Below are 20,073 nucleotides of genomic sequence, written 5' to 3'. Positions count from 1 at the left end.
GACAACCCCACTGGACGGATAGCACGTTGGGCTTTAGAGCTGCAGCAGTATCAATTCGATATTCACTATCGCCGAGGGAAGCAGAACGTGGTAGCAGATGCACTTTCCCGCCAACCATTGGAGTTACTACATCAAGCTCTGGAGGAGGAGTCACAGTGCAAGTGGATCAGGAAAATGTTGGCGAGAATCAGGCAGCAGCCGGGCAAATATGAAGACTACCGAAGCGAGAGTGGACAACTGTATCGGCGCCTGCACACCGTGCCCGAAGAGGAAGACTCCACCCCATGGAAACTCTGCGTCGCTGCAGAACATAGACGACGCGTACTAAAAGAATGCCATGACCACCCGACGGCCGGACATCTAGGAATCCGAAAAACAAGCACACGAGTCGCCCAAAAGTACTACTGGCCAGGCCTGTTCCGAGAAGTCGCCAGATACGTTCGCCAATGCGTAGTGTGCCAAAAATACAAGGTGAGCCAGTTCAAACCGGCGGGGAAAATGTTCACCAGACAAGTTGACGAACCCTTCAGCGTGTTATGCGCCGACTTTGTTGGGCCGTTGCCCCGCTCCAAACATGGAAACACCGTCCTCCTGGTTTTCTTCGACGCATTTAGTAAGTGGGTCGAACTGGTGCCTCTACGCAAGGCAACTACGCCACACCTGGAAAGATCATTCCGAGAAAGAATCCTAAGCCGCTTTGGTACCCCTCGTACCTTCGTTTGCGACAATGGGGCACAGTTTACCAGCCGATCGTTCAAAGGATTCTGCAAAAGACTAGGGATGGAACTTCAGCATACTGCCCCGTACACTCCCCAACAAAATCCAACAGATCCAAGCTCAAGGACTAACAAGGACGAAAAACTTAATATTTTTTTCATTAATATTAAGCCTTGTGCAAAAATTAACGAAATTTACCAAGTCAAGACCCTTTGCCGCCAAAAAATAAGGATTGAAAGGATGCGAAAATCCACAGAGATTGCTCAATGTCGTCGATGCCAGGATTTCGGCCACACAGCCAAATACTGCCGCAGACATCACAACTGTGCCAGATGCGGTGAAAATCACCAAACCTCACAATGCACACGCCCCCTAGATGCACAGCCAACCTGCATTCACTGCTCTGGAAGCCATATGGCCAGTTATAAAGGATGCCAATGGTATCAGGAGTTTCTACGCCGATCAATGGGCTCCGCAAAGAAGGCAATTAATACGCACAGGACGGGTCATGTCCCCTTAAATAATCAAGTGGCATATGCTTACTCTACCACACTTCCTGGAGACCAGCAACAGTTTCCTACCTTGCAGTCTAGTCACAAAAAGGGGGCTAATAGACCAACAATACAGCAGCACCAACGAAATATTGCTCAGCACCAACCTTTGGTAGGCACTAGAAGTAATACAGGACCCTCCTATGCTGCCGTAGCAAATGGTAATTCAAATGCAATATCTGCTACACCTGCTCAACGTCGTTTTCATAGTCTACAAGCGCATCAGCCACAAGGATTGAATAACCAGCAACAGAATTCATATGAAGTTCAGGCACTGCTACAACAACAGCAGACACAATTTCAACAATGGCAACAACAGCTCCAACAGCAGCAGCAGCAGCAGTTTCTTATGTGGCTACAGCAACAGCAGCAAGAACAGCAGCAGCATAATAGTCAAGCCAATCAACGCCTTGAAAAACTTGAAAAAATGGTTTTTGAATTGGCCAACACGATTAAGCAATGGGCTGGATCTAATCTTCAGCTCCAGAACAACGTTTCAGCATCTCAATGAACCCACTAAAGGTTCTCATCTGGAATGCTAACGGCATTTCACGGAAAGCAAAAGAGGTTGAGCTCTTCGCGCACAAGAATAGCGTTGACATTCTTCTTTTGACGGAGATCAGAATTAAAAGAGGGGCAGCTGTTAAAATACATGGATATGCCTTCTATCCAGCCTTCAAGCCATCGCGGAATAATAATAGCGTTGGTGGAGTTGCGGTTTTAGTTAAGACTTCGCTTCGTCATTTTCCACAAAGGGTCATTGAGACACGCAGCATGCAAATGTCAGCAGTAAAAGTAGCCACAGGACTGGGCGATGTGGAGTTCAGCGCCATTTACTGCCCTCCCAGAGTCAGGATTGAGGAATTGAGGATTGGTTGGTGGTGACTGGAATGCCCGACACTGGCTGTGGGGAGACACTTACAATTCCCCTAGGGGGCGAGAGCTAGCGGAAGCCATCTCTGCTACTGGCGCTAAGATCCTTGCAACTGGATCACCAACCAGGTACCCATATGCACTCAATCACACGCCGTCCTGCATAGACTTCGCAGTACATCATGGTATTCCGGATTCTCGAGAAACAATAAGTCAGAGCTGGGATCTGGACTCCCACCATCTGGCCTTAGTCATCAGCATTAAAACAGATGGCACTATAAAACCAAAAACGCAGAATCGTAGAGAATGACCATATCTATTAGACTGCAGAATCTGAATTGGATCGTATTATTATTATAGCCAGGCGGCTTTTCTTAGAGTAAAACATTAGCGCCTAGATCTCAGAGACTATAAAAGCTAGAGCAACCAAATTTGGTGTCCACACTCCTAATATATCGGACCGAGACGATTTTGTTTCAAAATTTCGACACACCCCCTTCCGCCCACGCAAAGGATGCAAATCTGGGGATATTCACAAATCTCAGAGACTATTAAAGCTAGAGTAACCAAATTTGGTATCCGCACTTCTGTTAGATCTCACTATAAAACGTATATCTCAAAATTTCGCCCCACCCCCTTCCGCCCCCACAAAGGACGAAAATCTGTTGCATCCACAATATTGCAGATTTGAGAAAACTAAAAACGCAGAATCATAGATACCGACCATATCTATTAGATTGCTGAATTTGGATCAGATTAGATCATTTTTATAGCCAAAGGAAACAAATCAATTTTTAGTGGCTACGCAGCGCCCGACGTCACGCTCAGACTGACTTTTTGTCTCTCTCGCACGCACTCTTTGTCGTGTCGTTTAATATTAGCGGCGTCTGCCGGAGGAGAGCCATACTGACTTAGTATCGGGTATAACTCTAGAGTTGCGGTGTCCGCAGCAACTCACAACGTTCCCCCTCGTTTTTTTTTTTTTTTTTTTTTTTTTGTACCCGATACTCAAAATGAGTATTGGGGTATATTAGATTTGTGGTAAAAGTGTATGTGTGTAACGTCCAGAAGGAATCGTTTCCGACCCCATAAAGTATATATATTCTTGATCAGCATCAATAGCCGAGTCGATTGAGCCATGTCTGTCTGTCCGTCTGTCCGTCCCCTTTCAGCGCCTAGTGCTCAAAGTCTATAAGAGCTAGAGCAACGATGTTTTGGATCCAGACTTCTGTGATATGTCACTGCTCCAAAAATATTTCAAAACTTTGCCCCGCCCACTTCCGCCCCCACAAAGGGCGAAAATCTGTGGCATCCACAATTTCGACGATACGAGAAAACTAAAAACGCAAAATCGTAGAAGATGACTATATCTTCTAGAGTGCAAAATCTGAACCAGATTGTATAATTATTACAGCCAGAATCACGAAAACAATTTCACTCTTTCTCGCTCTGTCTCACTCTAACACACAGGTTTCATGGTCGGTTTTGCCAATTGCAAAATATGAGTTCAAGGATCTCAAAACCCTTAAGAGCTAGAGCAAACAAATTTGGTATCCACACTCCTGTGATATCGGACCTTGACCGTTTTGCGTCAAAATTTCGCCACACCCCCTTCCGCCCACACACAGGCAATCAGAATTGTTGAATAAAGCAGGCACTCATACTGTAAAGCCAGGCCGAGGCTGCTGGCCGAAATACCCTTCAGAATGTCGAATGCCAACCCCAATGACAACAACAACGAGCAGCCCCCAGCCGCCAAGAGGCAGCGATTGTCAGATGTTGCAAGTAAAGATGAAAGTACTTTGAATGAGATTTCGACTACTATGGACAGCAGTGAGGGTGAGGTCGGCGGGTCCTCGGGTGGTGGCGTCTCCGATCTTCGTGAGCGACTGCATAACATACTGGTGTGCGTTGTGTGCCGCGAGGTTCCACAACCACACGACTTCTATCAGTGCAGCCATGGGCATATCATGTGTGAGGATTGCAAGACCGCCGTTCTGGCTGTTGCCATCTTCAATAAAACGCGTGCCTGCTGCCCCAGTTGTCGATCGCTCATTAGAAACTACGATCAGGAGCAGAATCTAGTGGTGCGCCAGACGCTCTGGGAGCTACCCATCAGCTGCCTCAGCTGCAATGACCAGTTCTCAGATAGGAAAGATCTCTCCAGACACTTGGAGTTCGTTTGTGAGGGACTTGTGGTTTGCTGGAAGTACCACTGCGTGGGCTGTTCTTGGAAGGGCCCCTACAAGGACAGCGTCTCACATGATTCCGACTGTGGGTTTCCCCAGAAGCAGGGAAAGGAGATCCTAGATATGCTGCATGTCGAGGACAGGGAGCTTGAGGCCCAAAAGCCCGTGTTGCAGCTCCATCGGGTGCTGAGTGCTAGCCGGGTGGAATTTTTCACCTTGAGAATGAAGTGGATACACCGCTCAGAGGGTTTACACCCACGGACCCTCGAGTCTGAGGTAAGGTTTTGGAGAACCAGAACTCGTCTGCAGCATACCTCTGATGATCTCTTATCCCGATCCCCACAGACGATTCGTGCCTTTGAGGAGGATTGGGTGCTGCGTCTACGTCTGAAAAGAGCTGGGGAAAAAATCACCGTCAGCGGCCAGCTATTGCTTTCGACTACCCCACGAGTGTCCCTCATGGTTGACCATTTGATCCAGATGCCGCAGAGTGTCTGCAGCGCCAAGCAGCTGCACGACATACGCCCGCGTATCTACCGCCATATTTTCGATTCAACCGGCAAGTGCGCAAACCGCCAGGAGCTTCCCTTGGCGGGACCTCAGGCCCTGTACCGGCTATTTGCCATGACCCGGATCCAGCTCCGTTTGTGGATGTTTTTGCATTATTGAGCTGACGCTAAAAACCTTTAAATTGTGGTTTATACCTTTATTGGGCACATCTTTTGATTTGATTTTTAAATTCGTTGCTTTAGAGCTGAATTTTTAGGGTTTGGGCGCCTTCTGGATCTGCTCGTTCACAGCAAGACCTTCTTCAGCAGCAGCGTTGGCCTTATCATGGAAGTCGTGCAGAAGCAATCGAGTAAATTAGGCATACGTTTTTGTCTGGTCTGTTAAGGTCGGCTAGTGTCGGCTAGACTTACCTTAACGCTATCCTCGTTGAAAAATTCCTTGACCTTTGCCAGCAGGTCGTTGAGCTGAGCCTCCACTGGCTTGGTGGGCTCCTCACCAGGCACGCGAGCACACATGCACACCTGTAAGCAGAGTTACAGTAAAACCACAATCAGTCAAAGCAATCTTGGCTATTTTTATACCCGATACTCAAAATGAGTATTGGGGTATATTAGATTTGTGGTAAAAGTGGATGTGTGAAACGTCCAGAAGGAATCGTTTCCGACCCCATAAAGTATATATATTCTTGATCAGCATCAATAGCCGAGTCGATTGAGCCATGTCTGTCTGTCCGTCCGTCTGTCCGTCCCCTTCAGCGCCTAATGCTCAAAGACTATAAGAGCTAGAGCAACGATGTTTTGGATCCAGACTTCTGTGATATGTCACTGCTCCAAAAATATTTCAAAACTTTGCCCCGCCCACTTCCGCCCCCACAAAGGGCGAAAATCTGTGGCATCCACAATTTCGACGATACGAGAAAACTAAAAACGCAAAATCGTAGAAGATGACTATATCTTCTAGAGTGCAAAATCTGAACCAGATTGTATAATTATTACAGCCAGAATCACGAAAACAATTTCACTCTTTCTCGCTCTGTCTCACTCTAACACACAGGTTTCATGGTCGGTTTTGCCAATTGCAAAATATGAGTTCAAGGATCTCAAAACCCTTAAGAGCTAGAGCAAACAAATTTGGTATCCACACTCCTGTGATATCGGACCTTGACCGTTTTGCGTCAAAATTTCGCCACACCCCCTTCCGCCCACACACAGGCAATCAGAATTGTTGAATAAAGCACGCACACATACTGTAAAGCCAGGCCGAGGCTGCTGGCCGAAATACCCTTCAGAATGTCGAATGCCAACCCCAATGACAACAACAACGAGCAGCCCCCAGCCGCCAAGAGGCAGCGATTGTCAGATGTTGCAAGTAAAGATGAAAGTACTTTGAATGAGATTTCGACTACTATGGACAGCAGTGAGGGTGAGGTCGGCGGGTCCTCGGGTGGTGGCGTCTCCGATCTTCGTGAGCGACTGCATAACATACTGGTGTGCGTTGTGTGCCGCGAGGTTCCACAACGCGTGCCTGCTGCCCCAGTTGTCGATCGCTCATTAGAAACTACGATCAGGAGCAGAATCTAGTGGTGCGCCAGACGCTCTGGGAGCTACCCATCAGCTGCCCCAGCTGCAATGACCAGTTCTCAGATAGGAAAGATCTCTCCAGACACTTGGAGTTCGTTTGTGAGGGGCGTGTGGTTTGCTGGAAGTACCACTGCGTGGGCTGTTCTTGGAAGGGCTCCTACAAGGACAGCGTCTCACATGATTCCGACTGTGGGTTTCCCCAGAAGCAGGGAAAGGAGATCCTAGATATTCTGCTGCATGTCGAAGACAGGGAGCTTGAGGCCCAAAAGCCCGTGTTGCAGCTCCATCGGGTGCTGAGTGCTAGCCGGGTGGAATTTTTCACCTTGAGAATGAAGTGGATACACCGCTCAGAGGGTTTACACCCACGGACCCTCGAGTCTGAGGTAAGGTTTTGGAGAACCAGAACTCGTCTGCGGCATACCTCTGATGATCTCTTATCCCGATCCCCACAGACGATTCGTGCCTTTGAGGAGGATTGGGTGCTGCGTCTACGTCTGAAAAGAGCTGGGGAAAAAATCACCGTCAGCGGCCAGATATTGCTTTCGACTACCCCACGAGTGTCCCTCATGGTTGACCATTTGATCCAGATGCCGCAGAGTGTCTGCAGCGCCAAGCAGCTGCACGACATACGCCCGCGTATCTACCGCCATATTTTCGATTCAACCGGCAAGTGCGCAAACCGCCAGGAGCTTCCCTTGGCGGGACCTCAGGCCCTGTACCGGCTATTTGCCATGACCCGGATCCAGCTCCGTTTGTGGATGTTTTTGCATTATTGAGCTGACGCTAAAAACCTTTAAATTGTAGTTTAAAACCTTTATTGGGCACATCTTTTGATTTGATTTTTAAATTCGTTGCTTTAGAGCTGCATTTTTAGGGTTTGGGCGCCTTCTGGATCTGCTCGTTCACAGCAAGACCTTCTTCAGCAGCAGCCTTGGCCTTATCATGGAAGTCGTGCAGAAGCAATCGAGTAAATTAGGCATACGTTTTTGTCTGGTCTGTTAAGGTCGGCTAGTGTCGGCTAGACTTACCTTAACGCTATCCTCGTTGAAAAATTCCTTGACCTTTGCCAGCAGGCCGTTGAGCTGAGCCTCAACTGGCTTGGTGGGCTCCTCACGAGGCACGCGAGCACACATGCACACCTGAAAGCAGTGTTACAGTAAAACCACAATCAGTCAAAGCAATCTTGGCTATTTTTGGTTTTTAGTTTGTTTCACTGGTCCTGCTCTTTACTGAAGAACGTTGACTTGAGTACTCATAGCGACAGATCGTTTTGCGTCGCAGCCGAGATGAAACCGAGAGCCGGGCTTATTACCGGCGCCACTATCAAGGTCAAGTGCTTAGAAGCGTACGTCCCGGTCCGCCCAGATAAGAGAGTGGAGTGAAGTAGAGTGCTCAAAGTAGAGTTATAGACTATGTAGCATACTATGTGGGCATGGAGGACATTTTACTACCCATTTAGAGCTCTGGCAAATGGTCGAGATAAGAATTTATATAAAAAACGAGGGTGAACGTTGTGAGTTGCTGCGGACACCGCAACTCTACGGTTATACCCGATACTAAGTCGGTATGGCTCTCCTCCGGCAGATGGCGCTAATATTTAACGACACGACAAAGAGTGCGTGCGAGAGAGACAGAAAATCAGTCTGAGCGTGACGTCGGGCGCTGCGTAGCCACTGCAAATTGATTTGTTCCTTTTGGCTATAAAAATGATCTGATCTGATCCAGATTCAGCAATCTAATAGATATGGTCATTATCTATGATTCTGCGTTTTTAGTTTTCTCGAATGTGCAATATTGTTGATGCAACAGATTTTCGTCCTTTGTGTGGGCGGAAGGGGGTGGGGCGAAATTTTGAGATATACGTTTTATAGTGACATCTTAAAGGAGTGTGTGTACCAAATTTGGTTACTCTAGCCTTAATAGTCTCTGAGATTTGTGGTTGCCTCAGATTTTCGTCCTTTGCGGGGGCGGAAGGGGTGTGGCGAAATTTTGAAACAAACTCGTCTCGGTCTGATATATTAGGAGTGTGGATACCAAATTTGGTTGCTCTAGCTTTTATAGTCTCTGAGATCTAGGCGCTAATGTTTTACTCTAAGCAAAGCCGCCTATGCTACGTGTGTGTTAGAGAGAGACAGGGCGAGAAAAAAGAAAAAATGAAATTGTTTTCTTGATGCTGGCTATAATAATAATACGATCCAATTCAGATTCTGCAGTCTAAAAGATATGGTCATTCTCTACGATTCTGCGTTTTTGGTTTTCTCGTATCTCTAAAATTGCCAAAGATTGTCACTCATTTTGAGTATCGGGTATAAAAATAGCCAAGATTGCTTTGACTGATTGTGGTTTTACTGTAACTCTGCTTTCAGGTGTGCATGTGTGCTCGCGTGCCTCGTGAGGAGCCCACCAAGCCAGTTGAGGCTCAGCTCAACGACCTGCTGGCAAAGGTCAAGGAATTTTTCAACGAGGATAGCGTTAAGGTAAGTCTAGCCGACACTAGCCGACCTTAACAGACCAGACAAAAACGTATGCCTAATTTACTCGATTGCTTCTGCACGACTTCCATGATAAGGCCAACGCTGCTGCTGAAGAAGGTCTTGCTGTGAACGAGCAGATCCAGAAGGCGCCCAAGCCCTAAAAATGCAGCTCTAAAGCAACGAATTTAAAAATCAAATCAAAAGATGTGCCCAATAAAGGTTTAAACCACAATTTAAAGGTTTTTAGCGTCAGCTCAATAATGCAAAAACATCCACAAACGGAGCTGGATCCGGGTCATGGCAAATAGCCGGTACAGTGCCTGAGGTCCCGCCAAGGGAAGCTCCTGGCGCTTTGCGCACTTGCCGGTTGAATCGAAAATATGGCGGTAGATACGCGGGCGTATGTCGTGCAGCTGCTTGGCGCTGCAGACACTCTGCGGCATCTGGATCAAATGGTCAACCATGAGGGACACTCGTGGGGTAGTCGAAAGCAATAGCTGGCCGCTGACGGTGATTTTTTCCCCAGCTCTTTTCAGACGTAGACGCAGCACCCAATCCTCCTCAAAGGCACGAATCGTCTGTGGGGATCGGGATAAGAGATCATCAGAGGTATGCTGCAGACGAGTTCTGGTTCTCCAAAACCTTACCTCAGACTCGAGGGTCCGTGGGTGTAAACCCTCTGAGCGGTGTATCCACTTCATTCTCAAGGTGAAAAATTCCACCCGGCTAGCACTCAGCACCCGATGGAGCTGCAACACGGGCTTTTGGGCCTCAAGCTCCCTGTCTTCGACATGCAGCAGAATATCTAGGATCTCCTTTACCTGCTTCTGGGGAAACCCACAGTCGGAATCATGTGAGACGCTGTCCTTGTAGGAGCCCTTCCAAGAACAGCCCACGCAGTGGTACTTCCAGCAAACCACACGTCCCTCACAAACGAACTCCAAGTGTCTGGAGAGATCTTTCCTATCTGAGAACTGGTCATTGCAGCTGAGGCAGCTGATGGGTAGCTCCCAGAGCGTCTGGCGCACCACTAGATTCTGCTCCTGATCGTAGTTTCTAATGAGCGATCGACAACTGGGGCAGCAGGCACGCGTTGTGGAACCTCGCGGCACACAACGCACACCAGTATGTTATGCAGTCGCTCACGAAGATCGGAGACGCCACCACCCGAGGACCCGCCGACCTCACCCTCACTGCTGTCCATAGTAGTCGAAATCTCATTCAAAGTACTTTCATCTTTACTTGCAACATCTGACAATCGCTGCCTCTTGGCGGCTGGGGGCTGCTCGTTGTTGTTGTCATTGGGGTTGGCATTCGACATTCTGAAGGGTATTTCGGCCAGCAGCCTCGGCCTGGCTTTACAGTATGTGTGCGTGCTTTATTCAACAAATCTGATTGCCTGTGTGTGGGCGGAAGGGGATGTGGCGAAATTTGGACGCAAAACGGTCAAGGTCCGATATCACAGGAGTGTGGATACCAAATTTGTTTGCTCTAGCTCTTAAGGGTTTTGAGATCCTTGAACTCATATTTTGCAATTGGCAAAACCGACCATGAAACCTGTGTGTTAGAGTGAGACAGAGCGAGAAAGAGTGATATTGTTTTCGTGATTCTGGCTGTAATAATTATACGATCTTGTTCAGATTTTGCACTCTAGAAGATATAGTCATCTTCTACGATTCTGCGTTTTTAGTTTTCTCGTGTCGTCGAAATTGTGAATGCCACAGATTTTCGCCCTTTGTGGGGGCGGAAGTGGGCGGGGCAAAGTTTTGAAATATTTTTGGAGCAGTGACATATCACAGAAGTCTGGATCCAAAACATCGTTGCTCTAGCTCTTATAGTCTTTGAGCATTAGGCGCTGAAGGGGACGGAAAGACGGACAGACGGACGAACGGACAGACAGACAGGGCTCAATCGACTCGGCTATTGATGCTGATCAAGAATATATATACTTTATAGGGTCGGAAACGATTCCTTCTGGACGTTACACACATCCACTTTTACCACAAATCTAATATACCCCAATACTCATTTTGAGTATCGGGTATAGAAAAACGAGGGGAACGTTGTGAGGGGGAACTGCGTAGCCAGTGCAAATTGATTTGTTTCCTTTCGCTATAAAAATGATCTGATCTGATCCAGATTCAGCAATCTAATAGATATGGTCATTATCTATGATTCTGCGTTTTTAGTTTTCTCAAATCTGCAATATTGTGGATGCAACAGATTTTCGTCCTTTGTGGGGGCGGATGGGGGTGGGGCGAAATTCTGAGATATACGTTTTATAGTGACATCTTAAAGGAGTTTGTGTACCAAATTTGGTTACTCTAGCCTTAATAGTCTCTGAGATTTGTGGTTGCCTCAGATTTTCGTCCTTTGCGGGGGCGGAAGGGGGTGTGGCGAAATTTGGACAGGAAACGGTCAAGGTCCGATATCACAGGAGTGTGGATACCAAATTTGGTTGCTCTGGCTTTTATAGGTTCTGAGATCCTTGAACTCATATTTTGCAATTGGCAAAACCGACCATGAAACCTGTGTGTTAGAGTGAGACAGAGCGAGAAAGAGTGATATTGTTTTCGTGATTCTGGCTGTAATAATTATACGATCTTGTTCAGATTTTGCACTCTAGAAGATATAGTCATCTTCTACGATTCTGCGTTTTTAGTTTTCTCGTGTCGTCGAAATTGTGAATGCCACAGATTTTCGCCCTTTGTGGGGGCGGAAGTGGGCGGGGCAAAGTTTTGAAATATTTTTGGAGCAGTGACATATCACAGAAGTCTGGATCCAAAACATCGTTGCTCTAGCTCTTATAGTCTTTGAGCATTAGGCGCTGAAGGGGACGGAAAGACGGACAGACGGACGAACGGACAGACAGACAGGGCTCAATCGACTCGGCTATTGATGCTGATCAAGAATATATATACTTTATAGGGTCGGAAACGATTCCTTCTGGACGTTACACACATCCACTTTTACCACAAATCTAATATACCCCAATACTCATTTTGAGTATCGGGTATAAAAATCGCGTACGAGTAGGAAAAGGATACTAGGAAACGGGATACAGGGGGTCAAAGGGACAGATCAGCATGGATACGTAAACGAAGAAGATCACCGGTCAGATCTTTGTCGGCTGCGGTATCGCTCATTGGCGAGAACGCCCACCCTACCATGATCCTTCAGGGCCACCTATTAACAGTCAGGATCCCTTCAAATAAGCCTGCTATTCGATATTGTCTTACATTTATAGGGTATTACTATACAGCATATACTGGGGAAGGAATATCATAAGGGCGAGGTAGGGTATAATGATCTTAAATCTATAAAACTGATTAGTAGTAGGTATATATAAATGCACGAGCATGTATAAAACCGTGATTATGGTTGAAGACCAACGAATAGTTACCGCACATTCATTCTTTTCAGATGGGGGTTAAATCGGTGGTACGGGCACGTGTCCGGGAATAACCAATCCGTAACTTCTAGACCAGCGTTGTAATACGTAGATACTAGTGGTGCTAATCCTACGCGGAAAAAACAGGAATTTTTCAACGGGTCTCTGTAGCTGGGTGGATAATTACCTCAACAGAATTACACCGCTGATCGAAAAATTTTACTGAACTGTGGGCGTTCGTTTTCCAAATGGTCGAACGGCTGCCCCAGTATTGACGATATATAACTGGCGCGTCCACTCAAATTAAATGATCACTTTGAGCCGCACTTGGCACTTGCACTAGGCTTTGACTTTGGCTTGACCTTGGTTTAGAGAACTGGGTCAGCTCTACAAGACTTCTTTTTCCACGGCCGGTCACTCTGACGGTCACGAGGAGAGAAATAAAGAGGCCCAGCCTACTAAAAACAGCAACCCACGTTTTCCCACACTTTCTATGGTCTTCTTCTGTTATACAGGATCCAGACACAGCAATATTTAATAAAATATAGTGCACGGCAGAAAAATTGCATATCAAAGCGTTGCCGCTTGGTCGCAAAACAGCTGTTGATAAGCTTTATCAAAGCTCACAAGATTTTCAACTCGAATTTTTTTACGGCCTAGTTTTAGGCTGTAATTTTGGGAGTTAGCCGTGGATAATTAAAATACAAGAAGACACGATAAGCGTCGAATATTACACCCCCGCTGAAATCACAGTTTGGGGTCTTGCTAACCAAAGCGTGATCCACACTTGGAGTGCTGGATACGATTTATTGTTTAATATCATTTGCGTGATATTTACCAATAAAGCGAGGACCCATACTGGGAGCCTCACATACTAACAAGAGTTAAGTGATTAATAAGACAACCTGAAAATATAGTAAGTCGCAATGGAGCGAGATTTGTATTAGTCACAATCATATGCTATGGTAGTAAATAAGCTAGTTAAGTTTTTGCATAGCCGAAAACCCGCCAAACGGCCAGCTCACACGGAACAACCGCAAAGAAGACAGCGAGGAGAGAGAGCTATGCTCAGCCGGCAGCAGAGCGGATCTCTTTCGAGAAAGTCCCGTTGGCCCGAAAACGAGCGCTAGGCGTGGGGAGAACGTCGAGCGACCGTGGCGAGAGAGGGAGTCGATTTTTGGAAGCGAGGGAAGACGGAACGTCGCGGACAGTGAAGAGATAAAGAAAAAGTGTTGAACGGCCGCGCGCCAGAGAGGAAAGAAAAAGCATGGACGAGCTGCAGGAACACAGGCGCCGGATCCGTGGGTGAGCTGGCCGATGGCCAAGGTAGTAGTAGGAGTAGAAGGGAGTGCAAGGGGAATCAATCCAATAAAACTTCGATCATATAATTAAGAACTCTTTGGCTTCCATTTGTTTTCTCTGGTCGGACCACCGACTGCGGTCATCTCTCCACCCCCCCTCCCCTTCCGTTTTCCTGACTGTTTTCGGTCACTACGCTCCCGCTCTGACTCTGGCAACAGGGTTTTACCCTGCTGGAGTGAGAAGTGGTACGCGTTTCGGCAGAGGCGCCCCCCCCCTTATCCTTTTTCCTTCACCTCCCCGGACCCCGCGGCCCACCTCGACCTTGGCAACAGGGGTTTTACCCTGCTGAAGTCGGGGAGTGCAGCGTCTCGGGTGGGTTTCGCGCCGCCCGGCCCAACGCCCGCTTTCCCCCCCCCCCCTAATTTCTCCCGAAGGCCCCGTCGTTGACGGCGGCTCGGCGATCCCTGCGCCAACGACCCGCCTCCCCCCCCAGTCTCAACGTCTCAGCAACTTACAAATAAACTGTAGGTGACCCTGGGCAGACTGAGACTGACCCCAGCCTAGGATCACTACTTTACAGATGGCGCCCGAGCAGGGACAGTTGAGACAATTCAAACGATAGTTTTCTGGGGGGGATTTCACCCTTCGTGGCCTAAAGACCCACAAGTAGATCGCGTAGGTAGCGCCCGCATCAAACCGAGGAGAAATTTATAGGGTATCAATAAGAAAATACGATACGAAGGTACAGGCCAGCAGCGAGCAAAGCGTGGCTGAAAAGCTGTACAATCCCCGTTAGCCGTCGGCAAATGAAGAGGAGAGAACGGGAAAGAGGAAATGAGAGACGAAAACGACAGAATGAAAGTACACAGCCCGCAGCCAAGCAAAGCATAGTGATGCCCTTCCCATGTCCAGCAGAAAGAGAGAAAAAAAAAAAAAAAAATCCAAGTGAAGCACCAGCGACGAAGCAGCACGCAAAGCAGAACGAAAATTCCGTGGCCCCCGTTATACTCAGGCAAAACCATGCGGGATCATAGCGCCCGTACAGTGGGGAAAGAGCCAAGGGCAGCCAGACCTCTGTTACATTTCAGTGGGGAGAGAGGGGGTGAAGACCGGAGAACAGTTCTGGGCGTCGGCGGCGGGCATGTGCCGAACGACCCACGAGTATAATACATGAAATTATCCCTTCCTCATACTAACCGCACCCCCCGATCTTCGACTATTACCTAACCATTCGCCCGCGGCTCTCTCGCGGGGTGTTCTCGGCCGATTCCGAGACGTCGACGTCGGCAGAGGCTCGGCCGTTCAGCCAGACCCAATATAAGCCGGGTTGTATACAACGCAAGGGAGAGTCATCCTCAGCATTCGGTCAACATACAACGTGTGAAACAGAGTGAGCCCCTGCCTGCGATCAGTACACAACGCGCAAAATACAGTGGTCCCTATCCCGCAGCATACAACGTGCGAAAGACAGCGATCCGCGTCTTCTGTCCACCTCGCGCTCCCCCCGAAACTGAACACGAATCAACGGATTCTAACCGGAACAATCCTGCAGAAACCAACGACCTAAAGTACCCCTGAACAAGCGCGTGTTAATTGCCAGCCCCCGTGTCCAGGTCCCCGACCAAGACGGCCCACCGGTAATTCACCACCCGAATAGCCTCGCACGCGTCCTCGCCGTTTAAGGATTCAGAGCCCCGTCTTTCGCCGCGTCCTTAGCTACGTTTTTCGATTCCTCGGGCGACGCCCCAGACATTTGATCGTAGACCACGTGCAGCAACAGTGACCCGGACCAACCTCAACATGGGAGTCAAGTGGATTTCGGTCAGGCGCAAGAACGAGTTGGAGATGATTGCCGCGGAGCTTGGGTTAGACAGCGCTGGAACTGTCGAAGAGTTGAGACGTCGACTCGCGACCTTCGCAAACTCGGGCCGATTTACCAAGTACGGCGCGCTCTCGGTTGGAGGAATTGGAGGCCCAGTACGGAGTCGCCGTGACTCCAGAGGTTAAGCCACTTTCTCCCCGCCCTTCTACACTCGCGCCTCTTAGCCTACAACCCCATCCCCCGGCTGCGTATGATGTCGTACCCGCCAGTAGCCGTAGTATCGTGGCGTCGGGATCCGCTGTGCCGGCAGAGAGCCTACTCCATGGCATCGACGTCGGTGCCGCGCAGAGAAACCTGCACGGTAGCAAGGACCCATCAACGAAGGGGTCCACCTGGAACGAGGAGCATTTTAACGCTGCGATCACCGAGAAAATGGTCCGCTGGGGAATCGTGTTTGATGGGTCCGGCGATCCGTTAAGTTTCCTTGAGCACGTGCAAGAGAGGGCAGCCACTTATAAGATAGATCTACGACACTTATCACAAGGAATCCTCGTGTTGTTGACCGGTCGGGCCGAGAGTTGGTTTCGAACGAGCCGCCTTAGTGGAGAACCATGGGAGACCTTTCGCAAAGAGTTTTCAGAGTTTTTTTTGCCTCCCCGGTACTTTCAACGGCTAGAGGACGAGATCCGAACCCATTTTCAACGACCAAAAGAAGCGTTTAAAACGTACCTCGTGGACATTCGACTAATGATGCAGCGCGCGGGATACACCCGAGGCTCAGGAATTGGAAAGGATATACGATAACATGCTCCCGGAATACCAGTTGTTTACGAGGCGAAAAGATTTTGATTCTTTCACCGAATTAACACAACTGGTTGTGAACTTCGAGGTGACGCGTAACAAGGGACAGTCGGAGCTCACGGGCTACGCGAACCAAGCACGAGACACCCATCCCCGGGAAACTTTAGGGCCAACGGCTGGTCAACGAGGACCAAGGAATCACGCGGCTGCGAGGACACAGGATCTCCGGCACGATAGAACCCAGGTGAGGGATTGGTCGACGGACTCGCAGCAGCCGGATGTCAGGAATGGAACCATCCTCCAAGACGCCGACACCATAATCGACGTGCAGCAGGCTTGTAGGAACTGCGGCGGGTCCGGACACTTTTCCAGGGAGTGTAAACAGCCCCAAGTCTTATACTGCTGGGACTGCGGCCGTCGCGGGCTACGCACCATCGAATGCTGTCGCAGGAATTCGTCGGGAAAACGGACAGGCGCTTCACTCGGCAGGGGACCGGGCGAAGACCGCCACTCCCACCCCGAGGCAGTAAAGGGAACCCTGCGGCTGGAGAGAGGACGAATTCGCGCGCAAGTAACCATGGAAGGAGAGGACCTACTCGCTACTTCTGGACACAGGCGCCACACGGAGCTTCGTTAGCGAACGCAAAGCCCTGGAGCTGGACAACGGACAGAGCGATGGTACGAACGACGATCAGATTGGCGGATGGTCCCTTCGGAATTGACTCAGGCGCTGATGGCAGACATACGACTAGGAGATCAACAAGTAAAGATGCCGGTGCTAGTAATGAAAGACGTGCTGGATGACGTCCTCCTCGGGATGGATTTCCTATGCGGAATAGACGCGACCCTGCAGTGTGGAGGAGTCCCCTTGCGCCTGAAATTTAAACACAGCCATGATACCAGGACTCAAGACATAGGATCCACATCCCGCCTGGATCAACCTACGAATCTCGGCCGAGACCGGGTCCCCAGCATCAAGAACCGACGAGGAAACGACGTGCCGAACGAGGAGCGCGTGGCCGATCCCCTGGGATCCATGATGGTGAGGTGGGAAAAACTTGCGAGGGACGACGTACCGAACGAGACGTGCGTGGCCGTTCCTTCAAGGAATTCTAGGAATTCGGACGAGGTCTCGACCCCGGCAGGATACCAACCCGGATGGACATCGGCGCTCCCCGGCCTCGACCACAGAGCCATGCTGAAAAACCCCTTCCGGGTACACGAGGTACAGCAGCGATCCAAGAAACGAGTGCGATTCGAACCCGGCATCGGCGACAACGGGCCCCGCCGTAGGCGCACCAGGGAACGGCAACGGACACAAGGAGGCAACAGTGGCCACCGTGAGTATATCCCAATTGCCCGACGTTTTGACCCCTGGATTCGAGCCCGAAGACGACGAACCCCTGGAACCCTGGATCACCGAATGGTTGCAACAGGAACTGAAACAATTCGACGGCCTCAGCGGCGTGTCCCCCATTGCAGAACACACCATCGTGATGCGCGACAACAAGCCTATAAAACAACGTTATTATCCAAAAAAACCCCGCCTATGCAAGCCGTCATTAATAAACAGGTCGACGAAACTGCTTAAGGAAGGGCAGATTGAACCTTCGAAGAGTCCACATAGCGCCCCAATTGTCCTCGTGGGCAAGAAACGGGTGACATCAGGATGTGCCATAGACTTCCGACAGTTGAACGCGCGATCAATCCCCGACGCGTATCCCTCCCCAGGATTCAAACATATTGGAACAGCTGAGAGATGCCAGGTACATATCGACCCTGGACCTGAAGAGCGGCTACTGGCAAATTCCGCTTGCCCCAACCAGCCGCGAGTGCACGGCGTTCACCGTGCCGGGCCCGCGGATTGTTTCACTGGAAGGTGATGCTTTTGGCCTTCACTCCGCCGGCGCGACCTTCAGCGAGCACTGGAATAGCGTGATTGGCCCTGACATGGAACCACACGCATTCGCCTATCTTGATGACATTATCGTCATCGGGCACACCCGTGGAGGCCCACATGCGGCATCTTGGGACAGTTCTACAGCGGGCTGCGCAAGGCTAATCTTCGACTCAACAAGGACAAATGCAGCTTCTTCAAACGCAGACTGAAATATTTAGGACACGTCATCAGCGGGAACGGCATACACACGGATCCTGACAAGGATCGCCGCAGTGCGCAACCTGAAACCCCCCGGCAGGTGTCAAGGAACTTCGCGATGCATCGGTATGGCCTCCTGGTACCGGCGGTTTGTACCCAACTTTTCCGAAATAGTAGAACCCATGACTGCGTTGTTAAGGAAAGATCGGCAATGGAAATGGTCGGAAGAAGAAAACAGGAAAAAGCCTTCGAGGAGTTGAAGAGCAGGTTAACTGAAGCGCCGGTCCTCGCCTGCCTGATTTTCTGAAAAATTCTCATTGCAAACCGACGCTAGCGAACAAGGATTAGGAGCCGTCCTTACACAAAAGATAAGGGACGAGAAACGAGTAATAGCCTACGCGAGTCGACGCTTGTCCAAAGCCGAGGAGAACTACTCCGTTACTGAGAAAGGAATGCTTGGCAATAGTGTGGGCAATCCGCAAGCTGCGGCTGTTACTTGGAAGGATACCGATTTGACGTGATCACGGACCATCCTCGCCCTCAAAAAGTATCAACTCGATCGACAACCCCACTGGACGGATAGCACGTTGGGCTTTAGAGCTGCAGCAGTATCAATTCGATATTCACTATCGCCGAGGGAAGCAGAACGTGGGTAGCCGATGCACTTCCCGCCAACCATTGGAGTTACTACATCAAGCTCTGGAGGAGGAGTCACAGTGCAAGTGGATCAGGGAAAATGTTGGCGAGAATCAGGCAGCAGCCGTGCAAATATGAAGACTACCGAAGCGGAGAGTGGACAACTGTATCGGCGCCTGCACACCGTGCCCGAAGAGGAAGACTCCACCCCATGGAACTCTGCGTCGCTGCAGAACATAGACGACGCGTACTAAAAGAATGTGCCGCCAAAAAATAAGGATTGAAAGGATGCGAAAATCCACAGAGATTGCTCAATGTCGTCGATGCCAGGATTTCGGCCACACAGCCAAATACTGCCGCAGACATCACAACTGTGCCAGATGCGGTGAAAATCACCAAACCTCACAATGCACACGCCCCCTAGATGCACAGCCAACCTGCAATTCACTGCTCTGGAAGCCATATGGCCAGTTATAAAGGATGCCAATGGTATCAGGAGTTTCTACGCCGATCAATGGGCTCCGCAAAGAAGGCAATTAATATACGCACAGGACGGGTCATGTCCCCTTAAATAATCAAGTGGCATATGCTTACTCTACCACACTTCCTGGAGACCAGCAACAGTTTCCTACCTGCAGTCTAGTCACAAAAAGGGGGCTAATAGACCAAACAAACAGCAGCCACCCAACGAAATATTGCTCAGCACCAACCTTTGGTAGCACTAGAAGTAATACAGGACCCTCCTATTCTGCCGTAGCAAATGGTAATTCAAATGCAATACCTGCTACACCTGCTCAACGTCGTTTCATAGTCTACAAGCGCTCAGCCACAAGGATTGAATAACCAGCAACAGAATTCATATGAAGTTCAGGCACTGCTACAACAACAGCAGACACAATTTCAACAATGGCAACAACAGCTCCAACAGCAGCAGCAGCAGCAGTTTCTTATGTGGCTACAGCACAGCAGCAAGAACAGCAGCAGCATAATAGTCAAGCCAATCAACGCCTTGAAAAACTTGAAAAAAACTGGTTTTGTTGAATTGGCCAACACGATTAAGCAATGGGCTGGATCTAATCTTTCAGCTCCAGAACAACGTTTCAGCATCTCAATGAACCCACTAAGGTTT

At 49.3% G+C, this 20,073-nt stretch overlaps 2 protein-coding genes and 1 long non-coding RNA gene across 3 annotated transcripts; 2 read left to right on the top strand and 1 right to left on the bottom strand.

The window, feature by feature from the left end:
• The first annotated feature begins 3,847 nt into the window (after window positions 1-3,847).
• Window positions 3,848-4,999, top strand: LOC113567225 (cysteine and histidine-rich protein 1 homolog). Its single transcript, XM_026994399.1, has 2 exons — window positions 3,848-4,606; window positions 4,676-4,999. The coding sequence occupies exons 1-2, from the start codon at window positions 3,848-3,850 to the stop codon at window positions 4,997-4,999; spliced, it is 1,083 nt and encodes a 360-aa protein (XP_026850200.1).
• A 1,737-nt stretch (window positions 5,000-6,736) lies between these two features.
• LOC113567221 lies at window positions 6,737-6,929 on the top strand. The gene is made up of 2 exons (XR_003409372.1): window positions 6,737-6,803; window positions 6,873-6,929. It is a non-coding gene; the product is annotated as an uncharacterized LOC113567221 (long non-coding RNA).
• Window positions 6,930-9,148: 2,219 nt separating this feature from the next.
• Window positions 9,149-10,215, bottom strand: LOC113567223 (cysteine and histidine-rich protein 1 homolog). Its single transcript, XM_026994397.1, has 3 exons — window positions 10,016-10,215; window positions 9,542-9,950; window positions 9,149-9,472 (listed from the first exon to the last, which is right to left on the bottom strand). The coding sequence occupies exons 1-3, from the start codon at window positions 10,213-10,215 to the stop codon at window positions 9,149-9,151; spliced, it is 933 nt and encodes a 310-aa protein (XP_026850198.1).
• Window positions 10,216-20,073: the final 9,858 nt, after the last annotated feature.

Source organism: Drosophila persimilis, unplaced genomic scaffold (genome assembly GCF_003286085.1).
Source record: "Drosophila persimilis strain 14011-0111.01,24,50 unplaced genomic scaffold, DperRS2 tig00002531-arrow-arrow-pilon, whole genome shotgun sequence".
Taxonomy (NCBI): Eukaryota; Metazoa; Arthropoda; class Insecta; order Diptera; family Drosophilidae; genus Drosophila; species Drosophila persimilis.
Note: the sequence above shows the minus strand (reverse complement) of the source record. Positions and strands in the feature narration are given on the sequence as shown.

Coding starts and splice junctions, on each gene's coding strand:
- LOC113567223 (XM_026994397.1), bottom strand. CDS start 10,215: ATGTCGAATGCCAACCCCAATGACAACAACAACGAGCAGCCCCCAGCC. Junction 9,951..10,015: donor CGACTGCATAACATACTGGT/GTGCGTTGTGTG, acceptor ATCGCTCATTAG/AAACTACGATCAGGAGCAGA. Junction 9,473..9,541: donor CACGGACCCTCGAGTCTGAG/GTAAGGTTTTGG, acceptor CGATCCCCACAG/ACGATTCGTGCCTTTGAGGA.
- LOC113567225 (XM_026994399.1), top strand. CDS start 3,848: ATGTCGAATGCCAACCCCAATGACAACAACAACGAGCAGCCCCCAGCC. Junction 4,607..4,675: donor CACGGACCCTCGAGTCTGAG/GTAAGGTTTTGG, acceptor CGATCCCCACAG/ACGATTCGTGCCTTTGAGGA.